The sequence below is a fragment of the Corythoichthys intestinalis genome, chromosome 3 (genome assembly GCF_030265065.1).
Source record: "Corythoichthys intestinalis isolate RoL2023-P3 chromosome 3, ASM3026506v1, whole genome shotgun sequence".
Lineage (NCBI taxonomy): Eukaryota > Metazoa > Chordata > Actinopteri > Syngnathiformes > Syngnathidae > Corythoichthys > Corythoichthys intestinalis.
The window spans coordinates 34538069-34561652 of NC_080397.1; the positions used below are offsets into that span (position 1 = coordinate 34538069).

General features: G+C 38.3%; 1 protein-coding gene across 3 annotated transcripts; it reads right to left on the reverse strand.

The window, feature by feature from the left end:
* Window positions 1-305: 305 nt before the first annotated feature.
* Window positions 306-23122, reverse strand: tmem150aa (transmembrane protein 150Aa). 3 transcript variants are annotated; one of them, XM_057831126.1, is made up of 8 exons: window positions 23082-23122; window positions 18644-18929; window positions 16045-16092; window positions 15868-15954; window positions 15355-15422; window positions 12855-12982; window positions 11609-11786; window positions 306-9714 (listed from the first exon to the last, which is right to left on the reverse strand). In XM_057831126.1, exons 2-8 carry the CDS (start codon window positions 18706-18708, stop codon window positions 9413-9415), a joined length of 876 nt encoding a protein of 291 aa, XP_057687109.1. In that variant the 5' UTR covers window positions 18709-18929; window positions 23082-23122; the 3' UTR covers window positions 306-9412. The 3 variants fall into 3 exon arrangements, with proteins under 3 accessions (XP_057687109.1, XP_057687111.1, XP_057687112.1); XM_057831128.1 differs by lacking the exon at window positions 23082-23122 and adding an exon at window positions 21907-22448; XM_057831129.1 differs by lacking the exon at window positions 23082-23122 and adding an exon at window positions 20301-21222 and having other exon boundaries at window positions 18644-18922.
* Window positions 23123-23584: the final 462 nt, after the last annotated feature.

Consider the following 23584-nt stretch of genomic DNA (forward strand, 5'->3'; position numbering starts at 1 on the left):
AGGTAGGAAGTGAACCAGTAGAGGGGTGTGTAGGTGATACCAAGGGAGGAGAGCCGGTCGAGAAGGATCGTGTGGGAAATGGTGTTGAAGGCAGCAGTGGGATCGAGAAGGACAAGGATTGATAATAGACCAGTGTCGGGTGCTATGAGGAGGTCCTTTGTAATTTTAAGTAAGGCTCTTTCAGTGCTATGGAGGGACGGAAACCGGATTGAAACTGCTCGTAAATGTCAATGGCAATTAGCTGGTTATGGAGTTGAGATGCAACAGTTTTTTCAAGAATTTTGGAAATAAAAGTTAAGTTGGAGATGGGGCGGAGGTTATTGGAATTGGTGGGATCCAATTTGGGTTTCTTCAGAATAGGTGTGATGAAAGCACCCCTATCTACAAGTTAACCACCAAACACGACTTAAAAATAACAGTCCAAGAACAGTCATAATTTAAGATTTTATTTCATATTGAATATAAATCTCTGTCAAATTAAATACCTAAATTATAGACAAGGCATAGATATTTACAGAATGTTAAAAAAAAAAAAAAAAAAGTGATTCGGGATTTGACATAGTGACCAAATTGAAAAAAAAAAAAAAATCACTTCATATTTTGTCTAGGACTTCAAGCTATCCATCATTTTTCTATACAGAAACACACTGAACTGCTTGCTATCCAATCATAGAAGAGGTGAAGCCATGTCAAGAAAATTGGGACATATTTGCACATTTTCTACAAAAAAAGTTTAAAAGTCCAGTGTTTAATGTGGCAGATTGTATTGATACTATAGCTGAATAATAAATCCAACCCTGTTGTAATGTCCCAAACAAGCTGCCCATAAAAGTCACAACCTGTGACTTTGGTTTCAAAATGGTGAACAAGGCTAAGGCTCAACACAAAGTGTTTCCCTGGCACATAATGAGGGATAAGGCTAAATTTGTTAACTCACAAATTTGTACAAAAAACAAAAACAATCAAAATTGGCAAAGGGTGCCAGTACAGCCGGAAAAAGCGCTTTTAAATGGTGTTAAGCGGAATACCGTGGGGACTTTTGAGTCTGTCACCCATACATACAAAATGGGCTCAGCAGACTAACAAATGTTAACAAGGTCCAGCCTAGCTCAAAGCATATACCAGTATATATATTACCTTTTTTAAAAAAGCCATTATATGCAGAATTACTGCAAAATGAACAGTGAGGAGCAGAAGTATTTGCACCCCTTGTGATTTTGAAAGTTCACCCACTTAGAAAATAGGTAGAGGTCTGAAATTTCAATCACAGATGCATTTCCACTTATAGAGACGTAATCTAAGAAAGAAAATTCATTATTCACATTGTATGATTTTCAATCATTTATTTGTAAATCTGTCAGGTTTCGGCGCCGTTGTTGAAAAACATGAAGTTTCAGCTCCATCCAAAGATTTTCTATTGCATTGAGGTCTGGAGACTGGCTTGGCCATTCCTGAACTTTGATATGCATTTTACGCAGCAACTCCATGGTCAACTTGGTTTTGCGCTTCGGATCATTGTCCTGTTGGAAGATCCAGTCATGACTCATCTTTGGGTCTCTGACTGAGGGAAGGAGGTTGTGGCTCAATATATAACAATAAATTTCACCATTGATCCTCTGCTTTATACATTACAGTCGCCATGTCCCCTTTGCTGAAAAGCAGCACCAAATCATGAGATTTGCACTCCCATACTTCACAGAGGGGATGGTGTTCTTGGGATTGTACTTATCTTTTATTTTTCCTCTACACATGACAGGTTTGCACCAAAAAGTTCTACTTTGGTCTCATCTGACCACATGAATCTCTCATGACCCCTCTGCATCATTCAGATGGTCCCTGGTAAACTTCAGACTGGCCTTCACATGTACTGGCTTCAACAGGGGAACCTTCTGAGCAATGCATGATTTAAACCATTGCACCGCAGTGTTCTACTGACAGTAGCCTTTGAAACTGTGCATCCAGCTTTCTTCAGGTCATTAACCAGCTCCTGCCATGTAGTTCTAGGCTTAGCACTCACTTTTCCCATCATGAGTGATGCCCCACGAGGAGAGATTTTACATGGAGCCCCAGTCCAAGGTAGATATCAGTCATTTTTAGCCTTTTCCATTTTCTAACAATTGCTGCAACTGTTGATTTATTCTCACCAAGCTGCTTTCCAATTGTCCCATAGCCTTTTCCAGCTTTGTGGAGCTCAACAATTTTTCGCTGCTGTCTTTCGAAAGCTCTCTGGTCTTGCCCATGGTAGCAGTTGGAGCTGAAATGAGTGGTGGGTGGGTGGTTACTCGTAAAGGTGGACTTTTTTGTTATTAAAAATAACTATTGCTGATTCTGAGGGGTACAAATACAGTGGGGCAAATAAGTATTTAGTCAACCACTAATTGTGCAAGTACTCCCACTTGAAAATATTAGAGATGCCTGTAATTGTCAGCATGGGTAAACCTCAACCATGAGAGACAGTATGTGGAAAAAAACCCCAGAAAATCACAGTTTGATTTTTAAAGAATTTATTTGCAAATCATGGTGGAAAATAAGTATTTGGTCAATACCAAAAGTTCATCTCAATACTTTGTTATGTACCCTTTGTTGGCAATAACGGAGGCCAAACATTTTCTGTAACTCTGCACAAGCTTTTCACACACCGTTGCTGGTATTTTGGCCCATTCTTCCATGCAGGTCTCCTCTAGAGCAGTGATGTTTTGGGGCTGTCGTTGGGCAACATGGACTTTCAACTCCCTCCGCAGATTTTCTATGGGGTTGAGACCTGGAGACTGGCTAGGCCACTCCAAGACCTTGAAATGCTTCTTACGAAGCCACTCCTTTGTTGCCCTGGCTGTGTGTTTGGGATCATTGTCATGCTGAAAGACCCAGCCACGTCTCATCTTCAATGCCCTTGCTGATGGAAGGAGATTTTCACTCATAATCTCTCGATACATGGCCTCATTCATTCTTTCCTTTACACAGATCAGTTGTCCTGGTCTCTTAGCAGAAAATCAGCCACATAGCATGATGTTTCCACCCCATGCTTCACAGTGGGTATGGTGTTCTTCGGATGAAATTCAGTATTCTTTCTCCTCCAAACACGAGAACCTGTGTTTCTACCAAAAAGTTCTATTTTGGTATCATCAGACCATAACACAATTCCCCCAGTTCTCTTCTGGATCATCCAAATGCTCTCTAGCGAACCGCAGACGGGCCTGGACGTGTACTGGCTTCAGCAGGGGGACACGTCTGGCAGTGCAGGATTTTAGTCCCTGGTGGCGCATTGTGTTACTGATAGTATCCTTTGTTACTGTGGTCCCAGCTCTCTGTAGGTCACTCACTAGGTCCCCCCGTGTTGTTCTGGGATTTTTGCTCACCGTTCTTGTTATCATTTTGATGCCACGGGGTGAGATCTTGCATTGAGTGTAAGATCAATGCAACTGAGGTTGTCAGTGTCAGGTGTCTTTTATACCGATAATGAGTTAAAACAGGTGCCATTATTACAGGTAACGAGTGGAGCCTCGTTAGAAGAAGTTAGACCTCTTTGACAGCCAGAAATCTTGCTTGTTTGTAGGTGACAAATACTTATTTTCCACTCTAATTTGGAAATAAATTCTTTAAAAAACAAACTGTGATTTTCTGTTTTTTCCCCCCTCATTCTGTCTCTCATGATTGAGGTTTACCCATGTTGAAAATTACAGGCCTCTCTAATCTTTTCAAGTAGGAGAACTTGCACAATTGGTGGTTGACTAAATACTTATTTGCCCCACTGTACTTATGAACCCCAGTAAATTACAAATATATATATATTTTAAATCATACAACTTAATTTCTGGATTTTTTACGTGGAAATGCATCTATGATTGAAATTTCAGATCTGTAACTATTTTCTAAGTGGGTGAACTTGCAAAGTCACAAGGGGTGCAAATACTTCTGCTCCTCACTGTATCTGTGAGTAGTTTCTCATTTTAAGGGCCAACAAGGCTTACAACAATTAAAAAAAAAAAAGTTTGGCATCATTAAAGAAATCAGCAGTATAAATAATTAACAATTTTTTCCCGATGTAACATAGATGGTAAGGACGAGGTTAAAAAAAGTCGTAAAAACATAAAAGGAAACTATGGAGCAATTTTTATTTGACGTTGCTCCGGAGTGACAGGCAAATAAAAGACAAATCAAGTTAGTTAACTTCCGTCCTGTGGGATGTGTTATGAGGTTCAACGTTATGTGGTCAAAAGATGAGGTCAGCCAACTACCTGAAATGTTTCCAAGCCTCCCGGTTGAAAATATTTAGTTTTATGAAAATGTGTGCAGTGTTAAAAATTGAACTTCTTTTTGGGGGATTTGCAGTGTTTATGCAGCTGAGCTTATCAATAGACAACATTTGAAATCATATTGGACTTGCCGTATTAGGAGAAAGCTGTTAACTGTCATCATCAACATTCAGAATTGTTTAACTACAAAAAATATGAATTCATATTCTCTTTTAAAAAGTGCGAGAAATCCATAAAGAATTGGGGATCTTTCAAGCAAGGCCACAGCAGCCAACAAAATCAAATATTTCAAATAAAATGTTAGAACCTCTTGCATCAAGGCAGCCCACTTCTCTACTTATGACGGGGTACACTTTGACACTCCTGTGGAATGTGGCCAATTTAATCCAAAAGTGTTCACCGTCCTAGCGTCAACCTTCAACCAAAGCTGCTTCAAGTTTTGTATCATGCCATTAACAGAAACACACACTTAAAAACGTTGAGAAAAAGACTAAATCTATCTTTGAACATCCTATGAGAAACCATATTGGGAACATTCCATGATCAAATAGTATGTTCCTCTAGCATCACGACGAAAGCTTTCCTGTAGAATTTAGGACACCATACAAAAGGTCAGGCACTGACATTTTGTCTTAACGGAGGACGTGAGGACATTGTTTAGGGATGTTTGTTGTTGCACACATTGATTGAAAAATGGCGCTGGTCTAACCCAGGGGTCGGCAACCCAAAAATGTTGAATGAGTCATATTGGACAAAAAAATATATGTGGCGGAAAACAGTCAGGTAACTTGAAGTTCCGCTCTGGGACCCCCAATTTGGCCAAATTTCAAAATTGTCCGATATGCATGTGTTATACATCATTGGAAAGCTTAAAATCTCAATTTTCTGGAGGTGAGAGCAAGCGAGAGCAGAATTACAGACGCCATGACTTTAACGAGATATCGCGTACTTACCTCGTTTCAATCCAAAAACTCCATGTAGCATGTATCACTGAGCGCCAAGAGACAGCTGTGAATGGCCACATCTGGATTTTGGGGGGATTTTATGAGTGAAACCTGGTAATATAACAAGGGCGACGATGCAGAAATTGCAGATATCAAGGAGTGGTCGAGATTTTCTTTTCATATATTTACCCTTTTAAACTTTTATTTTCAACTTTTCTTTGATTGGATCGATTATTTACCATCTAACATATCAGAGAAAATGCAACAGTAACAAAAAAATTAAATTAAGCGACAGTTATGAGGTAGATATCCTGACTTTTTTACAGACGCCATTTTTTTCATTGTGACATAATTTGTTTAAAATATGTGAGTGAATAATTTTTTAAAGTCGTTATTTTTTTAAACGAAATATGAGACATCAATGAATGATTCTAAGCTAAAACGACAGACAAATTGAATAATAAATACAATTATTTACCTTCGTTTTATGGCTGGGTTGAAACAAAAGCGACGTCTGTAAATGGGGTTTTCAAGGTAAAACGGACAAATTAAAAATAGTTCGGGGGCTTAATACTCCATGAATATGCTATGGCAGCATATAGAAATATTGTTCTATCAAACAACACACAAAGTTTCTTTTAAAGAGGAGTGCAAGAGCAGAAACCGCTTTTTCAGTCTTGTCTGTGTTGTCCGCCATATTATATACAGGGTGACCCAAAAAAAAGTTTACACTCAGTTGACTGCTTGTTTAAAAGCCACTGAAACATATCTAAATACGTTGTCATGCTTAAGTGATTCATTAAGGTCATTCAATGCAGCTGGTAATCTCTCGTCTCTACAATTCCTGTGCTTCTGCTGAAAATGAAGAAAACTTTAGCTGTACCTGAATTGCTGCGTGCCGGTCTGACACCTACTGAGATTGCAGCAAATCTGTGAATATCCAGATGTGCAGTCTACAAAGTTAAAAAGAAGCTGAAAGATCCGGGAACAGCCTCACGAAAACCTGGGTCTGGAAGTGCCGATCTGTGCGGACCAAAAAGTTGATTGACAAGGTGATATGTGGCCACCCCAGAGTCCAGATCTTAATCCCCTGGATTATAGCATATGGGCAACTGTGGAGGACAGTGCCTGTAAGAAGCCACAAACTTCTGTGGCAGCCTTGGAGAGGCTGCACGACGTCTCGGGCTGACGCCTACGTTGTAATGTTGTGCTTATATGATCCTTGGACAAGATTTGTCCGTAAGTATGGTTGTTGTAAAGAATGTACATATTATGTTAGTAAGCGAAATGTTATATTTTTTGTATGAGACGCTTTTTGTTTATGTTTAGTGAACCTGTATAGCGTGCTAAGCTAACGTTGTTGCTAATGCAATGCTTGTGTACTTTTTTTTTTGTAATTTCACTACGGTCTAAAGAGGACAGTGGTTTGAGGCCATTTTATTAATAAATCAGATGGAAAAGGAAGAAGTCTGATTACTAAGGCGTCGTTCACTAGCTGTCTAGCTTTGGAAAAAGTAGACGCTTCGGAGTGAGGACAGCATAGAGAGATTTAAATGACAGTAGAGTGAAATGCCCACTACAGTCCTTATGTACCGTATGTTGAATGTATATATCCATCTTGTGTCTTATCTTTCCATTCCAACAAATTATTTTACAGAATATATATATAATTTACAGAAAAATATGGCATATTTTATAGATGGTTTGAATTGCGATTAATTGCGATTAATTAATTTTTAAGCTGTAATTAACTCGATTAAAAATTTTAATCGTTTGTGAGCCCTAATAATTTGTGATTAAATTCTAATTCTAAGCTGAATAAACATGGCATTTAAGTTGTATTATGGCAGTGTAAACTGTTTTTTGGGTCACCCTGTAGATATATCTGGAGCAGCAAATAAATAAATAAATAAAAGCTTCATAATGAAGGCAACACATGCTGTATGTATCTATATTAGCCTATTATCAAAATGACGACCATAATTTTTGCACTATAAGGCGCACCTGACTATAAGCCGCCACCCACCAAATGTGACACGAAAACGGCATTTATTCATAGATAGGATGCACTGGACTATAAACTGCAGCTATCCTCACTGTATTATAGGATATTTACACCAAAAGATATAAACTGGTAACGCTTTATTTGACAGTGGCATCATACGACTTTCATAAGACCAAGTGAAACACCATGAAGCTTTGAACCAATTGGTAGCAAAGCTTTATTGCTTCAAGAAGCTTCATTTGGCCATCACTGCTCCCTTCGGGGAGACAGTCAACCTCTGCTGTCAACGCTGTTGTTGTCCAACATGCATTGCAGCACTACAGATGTAAATAAATATTCAGTTACTGTTCCAGTTATTTCATTAATTGCTAGCTATGGTATTTGGTAACACTTTATTTAACAGTGGCGCAATGTCATTAGACCATCATAACTAAGACATGACACTGTCATGAGCATTAATGAATGCTTATAACAGATGGTGCTATCTGGCAAATTATATCACTTTTGAATGGACGTAAAAGATCCAAAGTGGACATAAATGGAGTTAGTAACATAATTTGCCGGATGACACTCAATGACATCTCTCATAACCATTCAGTAATACCCATTATAGTGTAATAAATATGACCGTCTTATGACACCACTGTCAAACAAAGTGTTACTAAATACCAAAACAAGCAATTAATGACAACTCGAACAGTAACAGAATAAATATTTAGCATAGAACATGAATTTTGATTGTTATTTACATCTGTAGCGCTGCAATGCATACTAGGAGGCATGTGTTGCCCATTAAACCAAATAAATCAACAAATAAGCCGCACTGGACTATAAGCCATAGGATTCAAAATGAAAGGAAAAGGGAGCGGTTATAGTCCGAAAATTACGGTAAATTGGCTACAAATACATAATGAGCCTTCATGATTAAATGATTATTTTCCCTGCAGTGCGTCCTATAGAGAATGACGCCCCACGTGATGACTCTGTTGTACCATGCTGCCTCAAGTTTAACTTCATTACTATATTAATGAATTAGGAGAATGTGTCATGTTTGTCCTCCTACAGAAAGTATATAAAAACAAAAAATACATTTCGCTCCATCTTTTTCCATTTTCAAACATTTTTGAAAAAGCTCCATGGACCCATTAGGGCAGCGCTAAAGAGCCAAATGCGGCTCTGGAGCCGCGGTTTGCCGACCCCCGGTCTAACCAAATGCTATGTCTGATGACTGTTACAGTGATCCCTCGTTTTGCGCGGTTAATGGGGACCCCGCCTGCGATAATCCGCAAAGTAGAGTCGGAGCTTATCTACATTGAAAAAGCAGAAACAAGCCAAACTTTACGTCGGCTGTCGAAAGGATTGTATTTCGATGCTATCGTATACCTAAGTACCACTTTGGTGCAAACATCAGGTTTTTTTGGTGTTTTCAATGTATTTATTCAGATTTAGCGTTGGAGATACATATAAAATACATATGTTTTCCCTTTTTCCCTCAAATCAAAAAATAAAGTTTTAAACATGTTACTGTACCACTGAATTACTTTTAAACAAGAATAAAGTAGCAAAATGCTTGTCTTTATTAAATACTTCATTGAGTGAGTCCACTCAAATCCACTCACACTGCTGAGGCCAGCCTCTCGTCACTTACACGAGTTGCCACAGCACACTACCCTTTAACAAGCAAAACAATGATTGACAGATCTGCTGCTTAGAAGAGTGCTACCGAGCTTCTCTGGCAAGATCAAAGCAGCGCCCGTCACTCATCGTTAACTTTAACAAGCAAACTCCATCTGCCTGCTGAGCAAGAAAAGCAGCAGGAGGGAGAGGGGCAGTAAGTGATCGGATTGGGACATTTCTAAAAAGTACTATATTTATTTTATTTTTTTTTTAATTTTTAAACAATTCCGCAATAGACTGAGGGTAGGAAGTTTGAAGCGCGAAGTAACGAGGGATCACTGTATATTTGAAAACGCATATGTTGGGAAACTCATGTACAGTCCATCAATTTCATATGACTTCCTTAAATTCTTGCGAAAATACTGAGGCAGCTTACCATTCAAGCTTGCTTGTCCCTTGACGTGAGGCTGGGGAAAAAGATATTACAGCATGACAGGTGAGTGTTGGCTGAATTTGTTAGAAAACAGAACGAGTCTCTCTCTTAGCATGCTACCGCAGTCATATTTCCAGGAGGTAAGCATCCACGGGGCTCCTCACAACATGGCTATACTCTCAGGGGTACAGTTGAGATGCGTGGATGTGCTGCTACCCCCGGGTGACTTGAGACCCTTGGTCGCCCCGCTCAGTGCCGAGTCCCTGGTCCTGGGGCCTAACATCACCCCCGAGCCGTGGTGGAGACACTGTTGCAGGCCGGCTATCATGGTCTCGCCGGTGACCGTGCCGAACTCGTAGGTGAAGGTGCCGTAAAAGACCAGGATGTCCACGGTGAAGACCCACTCGCAGATGGCTGCGGCGTGCTGGAGTGTGAAGCTCTCATGCACAAAGAAGATGCCGCCTGAGAAGAAGGGGTTAAGGAGCAACGAGGATTTTGAGGCTTTTTCCAAGAGGAAGCGCATAAGGGGCTATTCCAGAATTGGAGGACATTTGGGCTTTACATTCTTGAAAAATTAGCTTTCACTTTCCTGATATTGTCTACATATTAGTGCTGCAACAATTAATCATTTACTCAAAGATTCAAATTAAATTTTGCTGCTTCGAATATTCGTTCAAATAAAGTGGCGTTGTAATGGTTTGTTTTTGAAAGTGTTTGCATTTAGTTTTATTGATTTGGGTGGATACACTGCCCTCTAGTCTGCCTCATTTTACATGGCCAAATCCAGCTTCTCCCTGTTAAGAACAACATAAGCTAGGTTTTTGTTTGAGCTAATGTTTTTTTGCATTTGTAATTTAGTTTAAAGGTATAGTAAGCCAATTTTTGTGGGAATATGTATCTGAACCATTTAAGACCATTCTAAAAAAAAAAAAAAAAAAAACACATTAGTATTTTATAGCATTTAAGCTAGCGGACTTTTGCAATTAAGTTAGCCAATTGTTCTTTTGTTGTACATCGATCCTTATTTATTTTATACTGTTTGAGGTTTAGCACAGGTATTTTAATTGGTTTATGTTTATCCGATTACTCGAACTTACTAGTTCATCGATTAGTCGACTACTAAAAAAAAAAAAAAAAAAAAAAAAAAGATAGCGGCAGCCCTACTACATATTAATCAAGAATAGGTAGTCAACAATCAATGACTTCATTGGTTCACTTTACAGATCAATGGTAACATTTTAATTACAGATTTTGAGATTTACTGCATTCAGACTATAAATCGCAGTTTTTTATAATTTGGCCCGGGGGTGTAATTTATATTCTGGAACGATTTATGCCTAAAATTATTAACACATTATTATACCATTTCACATTATTTTCACACTAAACCGCAAAAGGACGCTCAAGACCTGTGTTTCAATTAGAGTTGTTTTTGTCAACGATGACGATTTTCAATCCATCCATTTCAAGCATGTGTGGCGGCGACCAGGTGAGGAGTACAAAGATAAGTGTGTCATGCCTACAGTGAAGCATGGAGGTGGGAATGACCCCCTCCACCACCTCTTCAATCCCTGCAGCAATACTGACAGCACTCCTGTAACGAGTCACATAACATTTTGGAGGGAAAATGACAAGCAGAACTCAATTTGGACATTTAGGGATGTACAGTTCCCATGTGGCGTAGTCACTTTTGTTGCCAGGCGTTTAGATATTAATGGCTATATTTTGAGTTATTTTGAGGGTAAAATAAATTGACTCTATTATATAACCTGCACACATACTTTTCATCATTGTGTCAAAGTGTCATAAATGTAGAAGCATTCTCCCTGGGCCGGTCACAGATTAGCAGTTATGCTTACTGACCATTCGATGTCTCCAAACTAAGATGCTTGGGATTTGTTATGTGAGCAGACCATTTGACCTGGGCATCACAATACAATTAGCCATGATATGTTAAATCCACGACCGCATATATTGGTATCAGTGTAATATCGGTATCGGATGTTTGGAGTTGAATAGTATCGGGATTATCGGTTATCGTTTAAAAAGTCGTTATTGGAAAACTACTTCAAAGCACTCTTTCCTTTTAGTGTTTTTCAAAGATTTGGTGTCAGGACAAGTAAATTTACTCATATTTTAGTATTTTGTATGTGTAATTTTTAAAATATGGGAGTTAAAATGTCCTACAATTCTGGAATGACCCATAATTACACGCGGGAAAAAATTGAATGCCTCGTTTAATGAAAAACCTAAGTAAATCAGGAAAAGGAATCAATTATTTAAAATTGTAGAGATTCAAACAGCTCCCCTATGGCAATTTGAGCCCTAGCATGGGGTCTGGACAAGAAAAGGATACTGAGTACGAGGGAGACCATGGCTGCGAGGGCCAGAGTCACACGGAAATGGGCCATCCAATAGTCGAGGGCGGTGACGGCCACCCGATAGGTGAGCACGCACTGTAAGCACACGAAGAGCAGCCCTGCTGGAAAGGCCACGCCGGCGCCCACGTAGTGAAGAGACTTGGCGTGGTCAACCTACCAGACCAAAGAACGCAGTTAGACAGTCGTGCGTGCTCATCAACAATGTTCAAAATACAGTAGTACCTTTGCATAAGTACATTATTTAATTTGTTCCCAGATCTGGTTTGTAAGTTGAAATGGTCGTATGTCAAGCGAGATTTTCCCATAATACAATATTATAATTCAATTAATTCGTTCCACAGCCCAAAAACCTACGCAAAATCCTTAAAAAATACTGCTGGTACAAGTACAAATAGCAATCACACATAGCAAAACAAATAAATAAAAACAAATCATAATAATAATAAAAATGTAACAAGTCGGGTTCTAATGTGGCGGTTGTGTTTGCATGCTGTTCCTGAATGCACCGTGTGACTGCCAACAGAACGAGAGGTGCAGAAGAGGGGGATGGTTTGACTTTCTATTTTCATATTGTTGGCGTCAGCTACGGCGGACAGTAGCCGTGATGTGTCGCACGAGTTCTAAAATAAATGATTAAAAACCTGACGAAGCTGGCGACTTCCTTCCCAGTGTTACAATAATAATAATAATTTTCACCTCAACTTGACTGGCAACGGAGGTCGGTGGAGGACCATCAACATCGTAGACATATTCCGGCCGTATTGTCGAGCCAGTTCACTGACACACACCACACTCATATTTTTCTATTATTTCCATCTTATAATTTCAGTGGTAAGTGTCACCTTTTTGTTTCTTTCACCACCTGCACTAACCTTCTCAACCCATGTTGATTTCTCTCACAAGAAAATCCGCCATGCGTCTGTCTTGCGGGAAAACAAGGAAATTGTGATGCTGTAAAAAATCGTCGTATTTCGAGTGTGTCGCCATATGTCAGGACAATTGACGAGTTAAATTTTACGTCGAATGTCGAAGCAATCTTATGTTGAGGTACCATTGTATCTCATTAGCTGCACTGAGGACGATCTAGTGTCAAATTAGTTCAAATTCACAGAAGGTGGATGCAAAGGGTTGCAGGTTGAATGCCCTTGACTGAAAATCTTATTTCAGCAGTGGCATTGAATGGGTTAAGAATGTGTTGCATAGGAAAAGTGAGTCGTTTACCTGGAAGTTGCCCACCATTACCAGACCCACTGCGTTGGTGCAGCCTGACACCAGCGCGCTGGTGTTTACCCAACATCTGTGGCTGTGTTCTATCACCTGGGCGTAGCGCAAAAGGCACACCATCACCACTGCGGAAAACATGATCAATCAGAAGAGCACTGATATCATTGAAACATATTTTATAATGAATGGTGTAGTAGAATTTTAATCAAAAATAAATTTGTTCTTGTTACCTTGGCAAAGGACAACAGATTTATATACCATAATTTTCGGACTATATGCAGCTAATTTTTTCCCTCATTTTGAATCCTGCGGCTTATAGTCCAGTGCGGCTAATTAGTTAATTTATTTGTGTTAATAGGTAACGCTTTATTTGACAGCGATGTCATAAACCGTCATAATTATGACATGACACTGTGTCATAAGACCGTCATAATTATGACATGACACTGTCATGGGTATTAATGAATCCTTATGACAGATGTCATTAAGTGTCAACTGGCAAATTTTGTCACTAACTCCATTTATTCATTAATGCTCATGAAGGTGTCATGTCATAATTATGACAGTCTTATTACCCGGCTGTCAAATCAAATTTTACCGGTTAATATCTTTTGGTGTAAATATCCAAGAATACAGTGAAGACAGCTGCGGCTTATAGTCCGATGCGGCTTATCTTTGAACAAATGCAGTTTTCATGTCAAATTTGGTGGGTGGTGGCTTAAAATCAATTGCGCCTTATAGTTCCAAAATTACGGTACTCGTGTGTTTTGTGAACAATTTGTCGTTCAGGCTATATTTACCCCAATAGGTACATTTGCTAGGTTAACAGTCACATATTTAGCCTGTTTTCCATTTGATTATTTTTAATATAATATGTAGCATGTCCTTTTTTACTGATAAAATAAGATTCCTCCAAAATCCAATTTATATACTATTAATATATATACTTATAGCCCGAAAAATATCCTCCTTGTAATGTTCCCACTTAAATTTAACCCAAGCTATATTTCATTGTTTAATAATGTCATAAAATGTTTGCCCAATTTCTTGAGTATATTTTCTCGTGACCATTCATGATACTATTACCCCCCCTCGTACACATTCATTATACTCACTCCGAATTTACTCGTATCTGCTCAACAAAATGGAACACAGTATTATCTTAATGCGTCTTAATTTAGTTTGCTTTATTAAAAAAAAAAAAACACTACTTTACTACAAGAATTTGTTCTTCATGCTAATACTGAATTTCCTTGTACCTTATGAACGCATGAGTCTTTTCAAGACAGGGAATTTAAAACATCCATAACTTCACATTTTTAAATAGCCCTTAATCCCAACAAATGTCTCAAAGTGACAGCGGACAGACAAATACGATGACAGAAAAGTAAAACGGCGCTTTGTGGTATTTTTAGAGATTGAAGTAAGCATGTGTACAGTACTACATGAAAAGTTAAAATATCAAGTAAAAGTTGTTTAGTTTTGGCAACTTAACCATAAACAATGAAACCAACAAATATTATTGAGCCGTAACTATATTGTTTTGTACTTTGTTCATTCCTTTCATATATCAAATTCACCCTTTAAGCTGAATTACAGAGGATATTCAAATATTGGATATATTTGCATACATTTGGTAGTCAGTTTTTAATTACTATATTTATAATGATGTAATTTATGTTAACCCTTTGCTCTATGGTGACAGCACGTAGGAAAACACATTCATAAGATCCAAAATTAATTTTGCTGAGGTGGACATGCTTCACCTATTCAATTTTATTTGGGAGAGCAGGGGAGTTGGGGCAGCTGACCTCATGATAGGCACATAGTGTATGGACCAGCCAAGCCATGAACTTTGATAGCTCATTTTAAAATGTTAAAGTGGTGAACATTTAATTCAATAAGACTAGAGAGTTCTTAACATAACCTTTCTATCTTGAACTTATAAGGCCTGCTCAGGATAACGTAAAAGTCAAGATGCAATCGATGTATGCGCTAAAAAAGTTACTCTGGGCAGTGCTTAGACATATTTTGAAATAAGGCATACACCTCCACCCCCCAACCCAAGATTGAAGAGAAATTAGCCAAAAATGAGTGGTGCTTCTAGCATGACAAGTAATGGAGGAAGACCATGGAGGGTACATGAAGGAGACAGGGCAGGGGAGGGGTGGTGCTGTGGAAGGAAACTGCATTTATTATTGATTTAGTGAGCTCAGGCTATTTCAAGCCCCTCCGCAGCTCTAGACGCTGACATGGGCACCATGCAGTACAATTACACACACAAATGGATGAGAGTCATGCACACACACATTTACATAAGGATGTGTAGCATGGAAAAAATTTCAAATTCTCTTTTTTTAAGAACCTGAATAGTAAAAGTAATTAAATAAATAAAGCAACTCATATCACTAGTTAATATTTACTGTACGCACATGAGACGAACCAACAAACCACCATGTTTGTGTTTAGTTCATTTGCAGTGGTGGTCTGGTCTTACCCATAAAGGCTCCAACATTGGCGATGAGGCTAAACAGGCAGCTTTCAGGAGGGTAAGAACCACATTTACTGCAAAAAAAAAAAAAAAAAAATGATGACAAAACACTGTGTTAACAAGACTTCCCATACACTTTATAGACTATTGTCATGGGCCACAAAGCTTAGATAAAACTGGCATATCCAAATGGATCTGGGATTTATCAATTTAGTTTATGTTGAGCTACTGTTTTTCATCCAACCTCTGTTACACTGCTCTGATATTATCTTCGAAAAGTCCGCCCACCTTTACCACCTCATTCCCTTGACAGTTACTGAACAATAAAGCAAGGGAAATGTAAGCAATATGTAAAGTGGTTGGAATAAAAGCCCTTGGGTCATGTATTTCTAATGACATGAGCAGGAGGTTACGCAAAGTGGGAATTAATGATGTTAGCGAGCCATCACACCATGTGCTTATCTAGGTTTGTGGGCTTGTGGTGACTAATGTGCTCTGCAGTTAGGTAGAACAGGACACCTGATGAGGGGGATGTCCTGGATGGTGCAGCAGGTCTTGGGCAAGCCTGGTCGGAGAAGCTCTTCTGTGCATGTTATATTGTAGGACCTGCAGCCGTGACGCAAGCATATCAGGACATAGCTTGTGGCAACTTTTCTCAAATGGGGGGGGGGGGGGGGGGGGCAACGTATCACTCACCAGTTCTCCACAGGACAAACATGGCGATTCATAACAGCCATGGCATACCTGGAGAGTAAACAGACAAAGTTTAAGTAATATCACAGTGTTAGCCAAGTAGAGGGTGGACTATGGAGTAGACGGTAGTGTCCAGTAAGAGTTTAAATTACAGAAATGCTCTCTATTTTTCAAAGCAGTAATAGTAGTCCAACTTCTACTAGAGCATGCGCTAGTTGTTATTTTGGTAAATCAATTACAGTGGCTCTACATTTTAACATGTTTCAAGGTTTAAAAACAGAGAACAGTGAATTTGTTTGAAGAGTTGTGTAAGAATGAATACATTGTCACACAGCAACGTTGCAAGTAGGTATGTGCCGGTATGTGATTCTGAGGGTATGATAACCTTAAGCAAAAATATTACGGTTTCACGATAGTGCAATTAAAGCACTAAAATATGTTACTTTGTGATATGTGGGTTAAAAAAATAAAAATAAAACATTTCTCCATTGAGCAGGATTTTTATTTTTCAAAACATATAAGCAAATTGGAACATTAGTATAATGTTAAGTTAAAATGAAAAGAAAAAGAAAAATAACCCAAATTTTCTAATTAAAACAAATGCAGTCCTTTAGGTAAGTCTTAACCCACAGCCATAGCTCAACATTATTACCATCAGAACAAAAATAATGTAATTATTTTCCATAAAAAGCCTGTGTGTATGACTCGTATCATGTTTACATTATATACACTCTTTTTCAACAGACAGTTTCCAGAGACAGAAAAAAAAAAACACGTTTTACCACCGCCAGACTAAACACGCTGGAGTTAACTCTTGTAGCTGGTGGGAAACGTTCATGACAATGTTTACTAACCTTTCATTTTGTATAAATGCAAATCCCAATTGAGGTATTGCCTCCTCGGCAGCCACCCTCCGCAAACATGTTTTACATGTTGGTTGGCTCTCCTCTAAGGCGCGGCCGTCTGTAACTTTTCTGTAATTGAAGTATTCCCATACCAGCTATTTCGTTTTCTTCGAGGGGGAAAAAAAGTTTGGGCGTTTCACCTCCTCCAGCCATCGTGTAGCACAGCTGACTCACTGACAGTGAGCAACAACCGATGGGGGAGAGTTGAGCCTTACAGCTGCAAGCGAGGGATTTCTCCATGCATTTTTGGGACATAAAAAAGAGCTAATACCTTAGGGACGGTATGATGGAAAATTTTTGTGGCTTTGAAACCTTGACGTTTTAATACAACGGTATACCTTGAAACCTGTAATCGGCACCTGCCTAGCTGCAAGTAACTTTTTTCTTTACTAGACGCACAGTTGCCACAGTAAGTTGACCAATACATTTTCATTCCAGGTATAAAGCAACAGCTATGAACACAAAATATTGCAACCTAGAGTTATGTCATCAATAGTTGGCACTGTCCAATGATGTCAGTCACATAAAACAGTCCTGTCCTTTCGCGTTAGAAAGGAAGGACTTTTTCCATCTCTCTTTAACCCAATAAAGTATTCTGACAAAGGTTAAGAAAAGGTGGCATAAACGTGATGCGACCACTTTCATAAAAGGGCAGGGTATTACTTCAGGAAAATGTAAACATTTTGAGGTTTTGAACACACCTAGCCACAACTACTACATTGAGGAAAAATACCTAATGAGTAGTGTAAATGACATTTCTTTCTACTATAAGACAATAATATTTCAATACAGAAAACGACACAGTTCATTGGAGCTCCCATTTTGGGACAAATGCGATCAGTTATAACCAGTCTCGCTCTCTTTTTTTTTTTTTTTTTGCTAGCGGTAACTTGCGAACTGCTAGCCAGGATGTGTCAGAAAGCTAAAAAAGGCTGTGGACTTATACAGGGTTTCTACAGATATCAGCAAATCTCATTTAATGCTTTTTAATCCTACTTTTAATGCCACTTTAAACTAATTTAATGCCCATGCCCAACTGCAGATAGTGCTCACACACAATCATAAGTAGAGTTGTCCGATAATGACTTTATAACCGATATCCCGATATTGTCCAACTCCCAAAATCTGATACCGATATCAAATCTAATTGTATTGTGATGCCGCACTGTCAATAATGGTCAATAAGCATAACTGTTGTGCTAAGCTGTGACCAGCCCTTGTACAAATACAGAAGCCAGTAGGCTTCTACATTAACTTTGAAGGCAGCATGCATAATGGCCCAAAACCGATGTCAACATTATCCACCATTCATCATCATTTCAAAATTCTTTTATTGGCTACCCGATAATAAATTATGTGGAAAAAAAAAAAAAAGTCAAGTTTACATGATTTTTAATGCCTCGAACATTTAGTTAGGCCCGAATTTTGATAAAATATATTTAATGACTTTTAATGCTTTTTAATGACCCATATTAACCCTGTTATAAGTTTTGGGCTGTGATGCAAAATTGTGGTACAGTGATCCCTCGTTTTTCACAGTTAATGGGGAACCCCCCCCTCCAACCCGAGTAGAGGTGGAGCTCTAAAAAATTGTGTATTTTTCTCTATATCACCATTCACTATTTAGAACCAATTTATAACAAATGTTGTCAAAAAGACATATGATGAGGATTTTAAGCCATCCGTGCCCTACTCACACTATCCATATTCCTGTGATGGAGAAGGCAGACAGGCTGACCGGCAGGACGATCCAGGCAGTCATTGGGCTGGCAGTGAGCTGGCTTTATCCCAAGCATGGGGTGAGAGGGTGGCTTCGGGTTGGAGCGGCGATGCAACACTAACAATCAGATGGGGGTGGGTAGGGTTGCAGGGTGAGTAACATACAGGGGAACACACAGGGAGGGGGAGGGGGGATACGAGAGGACAGAAGGGGGATGATGACACGGTGCGCCTGCTCCAGGAACCCTGCGTCCCGCCTTCAACCTTATGGAAGAAACGATAAATGTGAGGTGAGCAAAACATTAGACACATCATGATGTAGTGTACTCCTTTATATACAGTACATATATATAGAGCTGTCAAACGATTAAAAATTTTAATCGAGGTAATCACATCTTAAAATTAATTAATCAATAATAATTAATCGCAATTCAAACCATCTCTAAAATATGCCATAGTTTTTCTGTAAATTATTGTCTGAATGGAAAGATAAGACACAAGATGGAGATATACTGTACATTAACCATACTGTACATAAGTACTGTATTTGTTTATCATAACAATAAATCCACAAGATGGCATTATTAATTCTTTCTGTTAAAGGGATCCACGGATAGAAAGACTTGTAGTTCTTAAAAGGGTTATAGTTATAGTACAAGTTATAGTTATAGTAATTTTATATTAAAATCCTTCTTAATGTTTTCATTTTAATAAAATTTGTAAAATTTTCAACCAAAAAATAAATTAATAGCTCGCCATTGTTGACTTCGCCGAGCGGGACGTCACATGAGCTCCCTGCCGTTCTTCCACAGTGTCTTGAACTACGTAAGGTAGTAACTGAAATACATCACAAGGTGTCAATGGCGAGTTTTAAATTAATTAGAGATCTAGCGAAGCCAAAGTCTGACTACGTTTTATGTGTATTTTGCATAGCTATTTTGATTGGGAATGGCAGTTCTCTTTGCATTGAGCGCTTTTCTAATTGTGAACAATATTTTTTGGAGAGATAGGAATATTATTTTTGTTGTGCTTTCACTAAATGATACTGTAGCGACTTAACTGTTCTTCCCAAATGCATGATGGGAAGTTGGGCAACCATGACTGTCAGTGGTGGCTGCAAATGGTATATGTTCTGCGTTGTCTGTAATAAAGTGTGTTAAGAAAAAGATCATCTCCTGTCATTCTTCCCCACGTCGCTCGCCACAATAGTTATTTTTGTTGTGAAAGAGTTGACAAAGATTATGCCGATAAACGGTGCTGTCTAATGAGTGCATGTGTCCACTCACATTTCTCTGCCTCTCAATGAGCAAAAAAAAAACAGCATCATTGTAATCTGTTTGAGGAAATGCATGAGCGGGTCATTCCGCGCATGCGATAAATGCGTCAAATATTTTAACGTGATTAATTTTTAAAAATTAATTACCGCCCATTAACCCGATAAATTTGACAGCATTAATATATATGTATATTAAAATCAAAACTGTTAATGCCATCATTGCAAAGGTGGACTACTTGATGGAGCACTTGTATTGAACTTCATTTATTTTGCAAGTGGTAAAGGTTTTTGCCTTAATTCCACATACACAGACCTGATCAAATGCTAACCTGTTGCACACACACACACAAAAAACTCACACTCAGTATTTCAGTCCATCTTCCATTTGTTTTGAATTCCGTGATGCACCTTGACATGCTCAAGCGAAACCATTACGTAACACTGTGTTGATGTTTAGCTTCATTTCAAAGTTAAAGATTTTTGCCTTGTATGCACCTTTGACACGGAAGAAACTCTTACATCTTACTCTTACATAACACATTAAAATTATAAACAACCAACTGATTTTGGGAGGGCATTACAATACACCAGTGACATGCTTGCGTTGGCGAGGGAAAAAACGTCAGCTTCTTCAGACCTACTGCATATTTAATAATATAGATCCAAATGACAGCAGAGCGTTTTGTCTCAGTGTGTCAGACGTTTAGCGGACAAACCTGAATTTTGTTACTAAATGTCAACAGAAAATTGTGTTTACATACAAACCTCCCAGCAAGCCTCAACAATGAGGATACAGTATTTTACAGCTGTGTAGACAACTATGGATAAGAACTAAGGGGAGAAGTTAAAACTATAAAAGTGTGGCAGTCTTTAAAAAATAATAATGAATAGGATGTAAATGTTTCACTTCACAATTTAATACGGTCCACAGGTCTCACAAGGGAAGATTTCAGAAGTTCTTAAAAAAAAAAAAAAAACGACAAATATTGTCATATTCTCAACAAAATTACTAAATTAATTCTTTTGACGTGGTTGTATCTCACGTCTTAACTTATGTTTCTGTTTTATGTACAGCAATTTGGCTTCTCTTGTGGATCTTTTAAATGTGCTAAATAAAGTATATTGACTGAGAAGTCTAATACAAATATTGTTACAACGATGACAACATCAAACCCCAATTTAGGGAGTTGGTCAATATATTTTGTCAATAATCACTGCCATCTCTCCCAGTCAAAATGGATTGGATGTCAAGTGACATCAATGGCAGCCAATGAGTTAAATATTATGACATTATAGGAAAAAACCTTATTTTAAAAATATATATAAAAATATATTCGTTATTGGGGCCATAACCAGAGTGTATTTCCGTTTGGTTTTATTTTAATGTAATTTGTTTTAACTCATTGAAGAAAAATCATACAATAACGTATGTATTATTAATATATATATATATGCATATATTATAAATTGAAACCTGGCATCCACATATCATCCACATATACGTATAAACCTAACATTTTGGGTCACACTTATGTACCAAATGTTGGGCCTACATGACCGAAAATGTTATGTCCACGTGTGCTGTCAACAGGCCTTTATATAGTTATGTTTTTTTAGTTGTTTTTTTAATTAATTGGTTAAGCTTGTGTCCTCAAGCTTGTGCTTGTGGGCAAGCTTTGACAAGTCACGGATCATTTAAAGCAGTCGACAACAACCTAGTAAAAATTACCATGTCAAATATGGTTGCACATATTATCCAAGTATGCAATTCGCACATTTCTTAGCTCTCCCATAGTGAAGAAAATAATGTTTAAAGACAAGTAATTACTACCACTTGTGGGCGCAGCCATTGTGTGGCAAATGTGACATCTGTCGTGCTTACAGCACATGAACGCAAATAAATACACAATAAACAGGTAATTAGTAGCTAATAAAAGAAGCACACTCTCCTTATAGTTTCTGTACCTGTGCAATATGGCTCTGTCTTTCTCCTTTCTCAGTCTGACACTGAGATGAAGACTGCGACACTTTCTCGGGGTATTAATGTTTGTTTCTCAAATAGTCGCACATACTGAAGTAGCTAAAGTGTAACGAGTTGACGGGACAATGAGATACTGGCATTTGATTGGCAAACATAGTACTGGCATTTAAAAATGTCTGACAACAGCTATACTAGGAAATATTGGCTACCATTTACATCATTTAATATCTTTTACATTTACAAAATCAAACTATGTGTCTTCCCTTTAAACAAGATTATTTCTGCTGGTATGCACTTGATCAAGGTCTTGTCTTTCACTTTAAGTCTGTGTGCTTTGACAAGTGAAAGATGATTCTTACTAAAATCATGAAGGACTTATCATGCAAATATGTTTTTCATTCATTAATCTAAAATTGTTGCCTAACAGTTTTCTCATAGAAAACTACATTCCTGAACATAACGCATGCACCGCATTATGTACTTACTTTTAACAGGTCCAACAAAAACATACACGTATTAAAAAAAAAAAAAATGCGTAAAGTCAGAAAATGCCAATTTTTTTTGATTAATACATTTGGTTTGATGGACTTTCAAATGTTATGATAGTTTTTAAGAGCAAAACAATTACTTATGGTGTTTGGTTGTTTTTTTTTTTGTTTTTTTTTTAATAACATGATATTTTTATATGTCTTCAAGGGACATCACTGACGAGTAAGCATCACAGTCATGTGATAATCAGATACGCAGATGAGACGGAACCTGAATGCAACACAGAGTGACTCTTCTTATTTGTGTTGGGGCTACCACAAACACAACAACGCAACTCGCAGCCGAGCTCGGCTAACTACATCTGATGCCACTCGGCTCTTCGTTAGAAGAAGCATAAGTTAACTTAAGGAGAGTCAAACGTCATGTGGCCATAAAACAAGATTCTTGAATTGTCCCGGCTACTCGAATGAAACCGCGTTATGGTTAGCCGCGTTAGCTCGGACATCTCTAATTGTAGGGTGCACTTGTCTTTACCGGCTGGTCTCTACACTCGCCCGCATCCCGATTTCCTTCAGCCTTTGCAACATGCTGCTCATGAACAAATAAAGTAGAGCGCACGTATGCGGATAGATACACGAAATTAAGAGTGCCGTCATGAATTTGTACGTACCACCAGCCTGCAAGACCCTCAACCGCACACAACAACCTTGGTCTCCTTTAGGAAAATAGCGTTCTTAGCTAATCACGCGTACCATAAACTCGCTTCCGTTTCGTTGTCTTCAAAATAAGATGAGAGCAGTTTGGCGTTTTTACGTTCGTTTGCATCGTTTTAGCAAATAAATAGCGAAATACACAGCACGTTACTCGTGAGCCCGCAGACAATAAATTACGTACTGTGTGCCTCCTGAATATAATAAAAAACAGTAGTTGGAACTGTAAAAGTCATTATATAGATTGATGAACAGTTTTGCCAAAGCTTTTATTTTTACAGAATCACAAATGCGAGCTAGCGTTATAATATGTAACTTAACTCGCTTGCAGGTCCGGTTGGTTGCCACAGACTGTGGGCCACATATACTAGTATATCATCGAAGCCGAACAGAATGTACTGTACACAAACAGTGAACAAACTAACTAACAAAGTATGAATAAGTTCAAATAAATAAAAATACA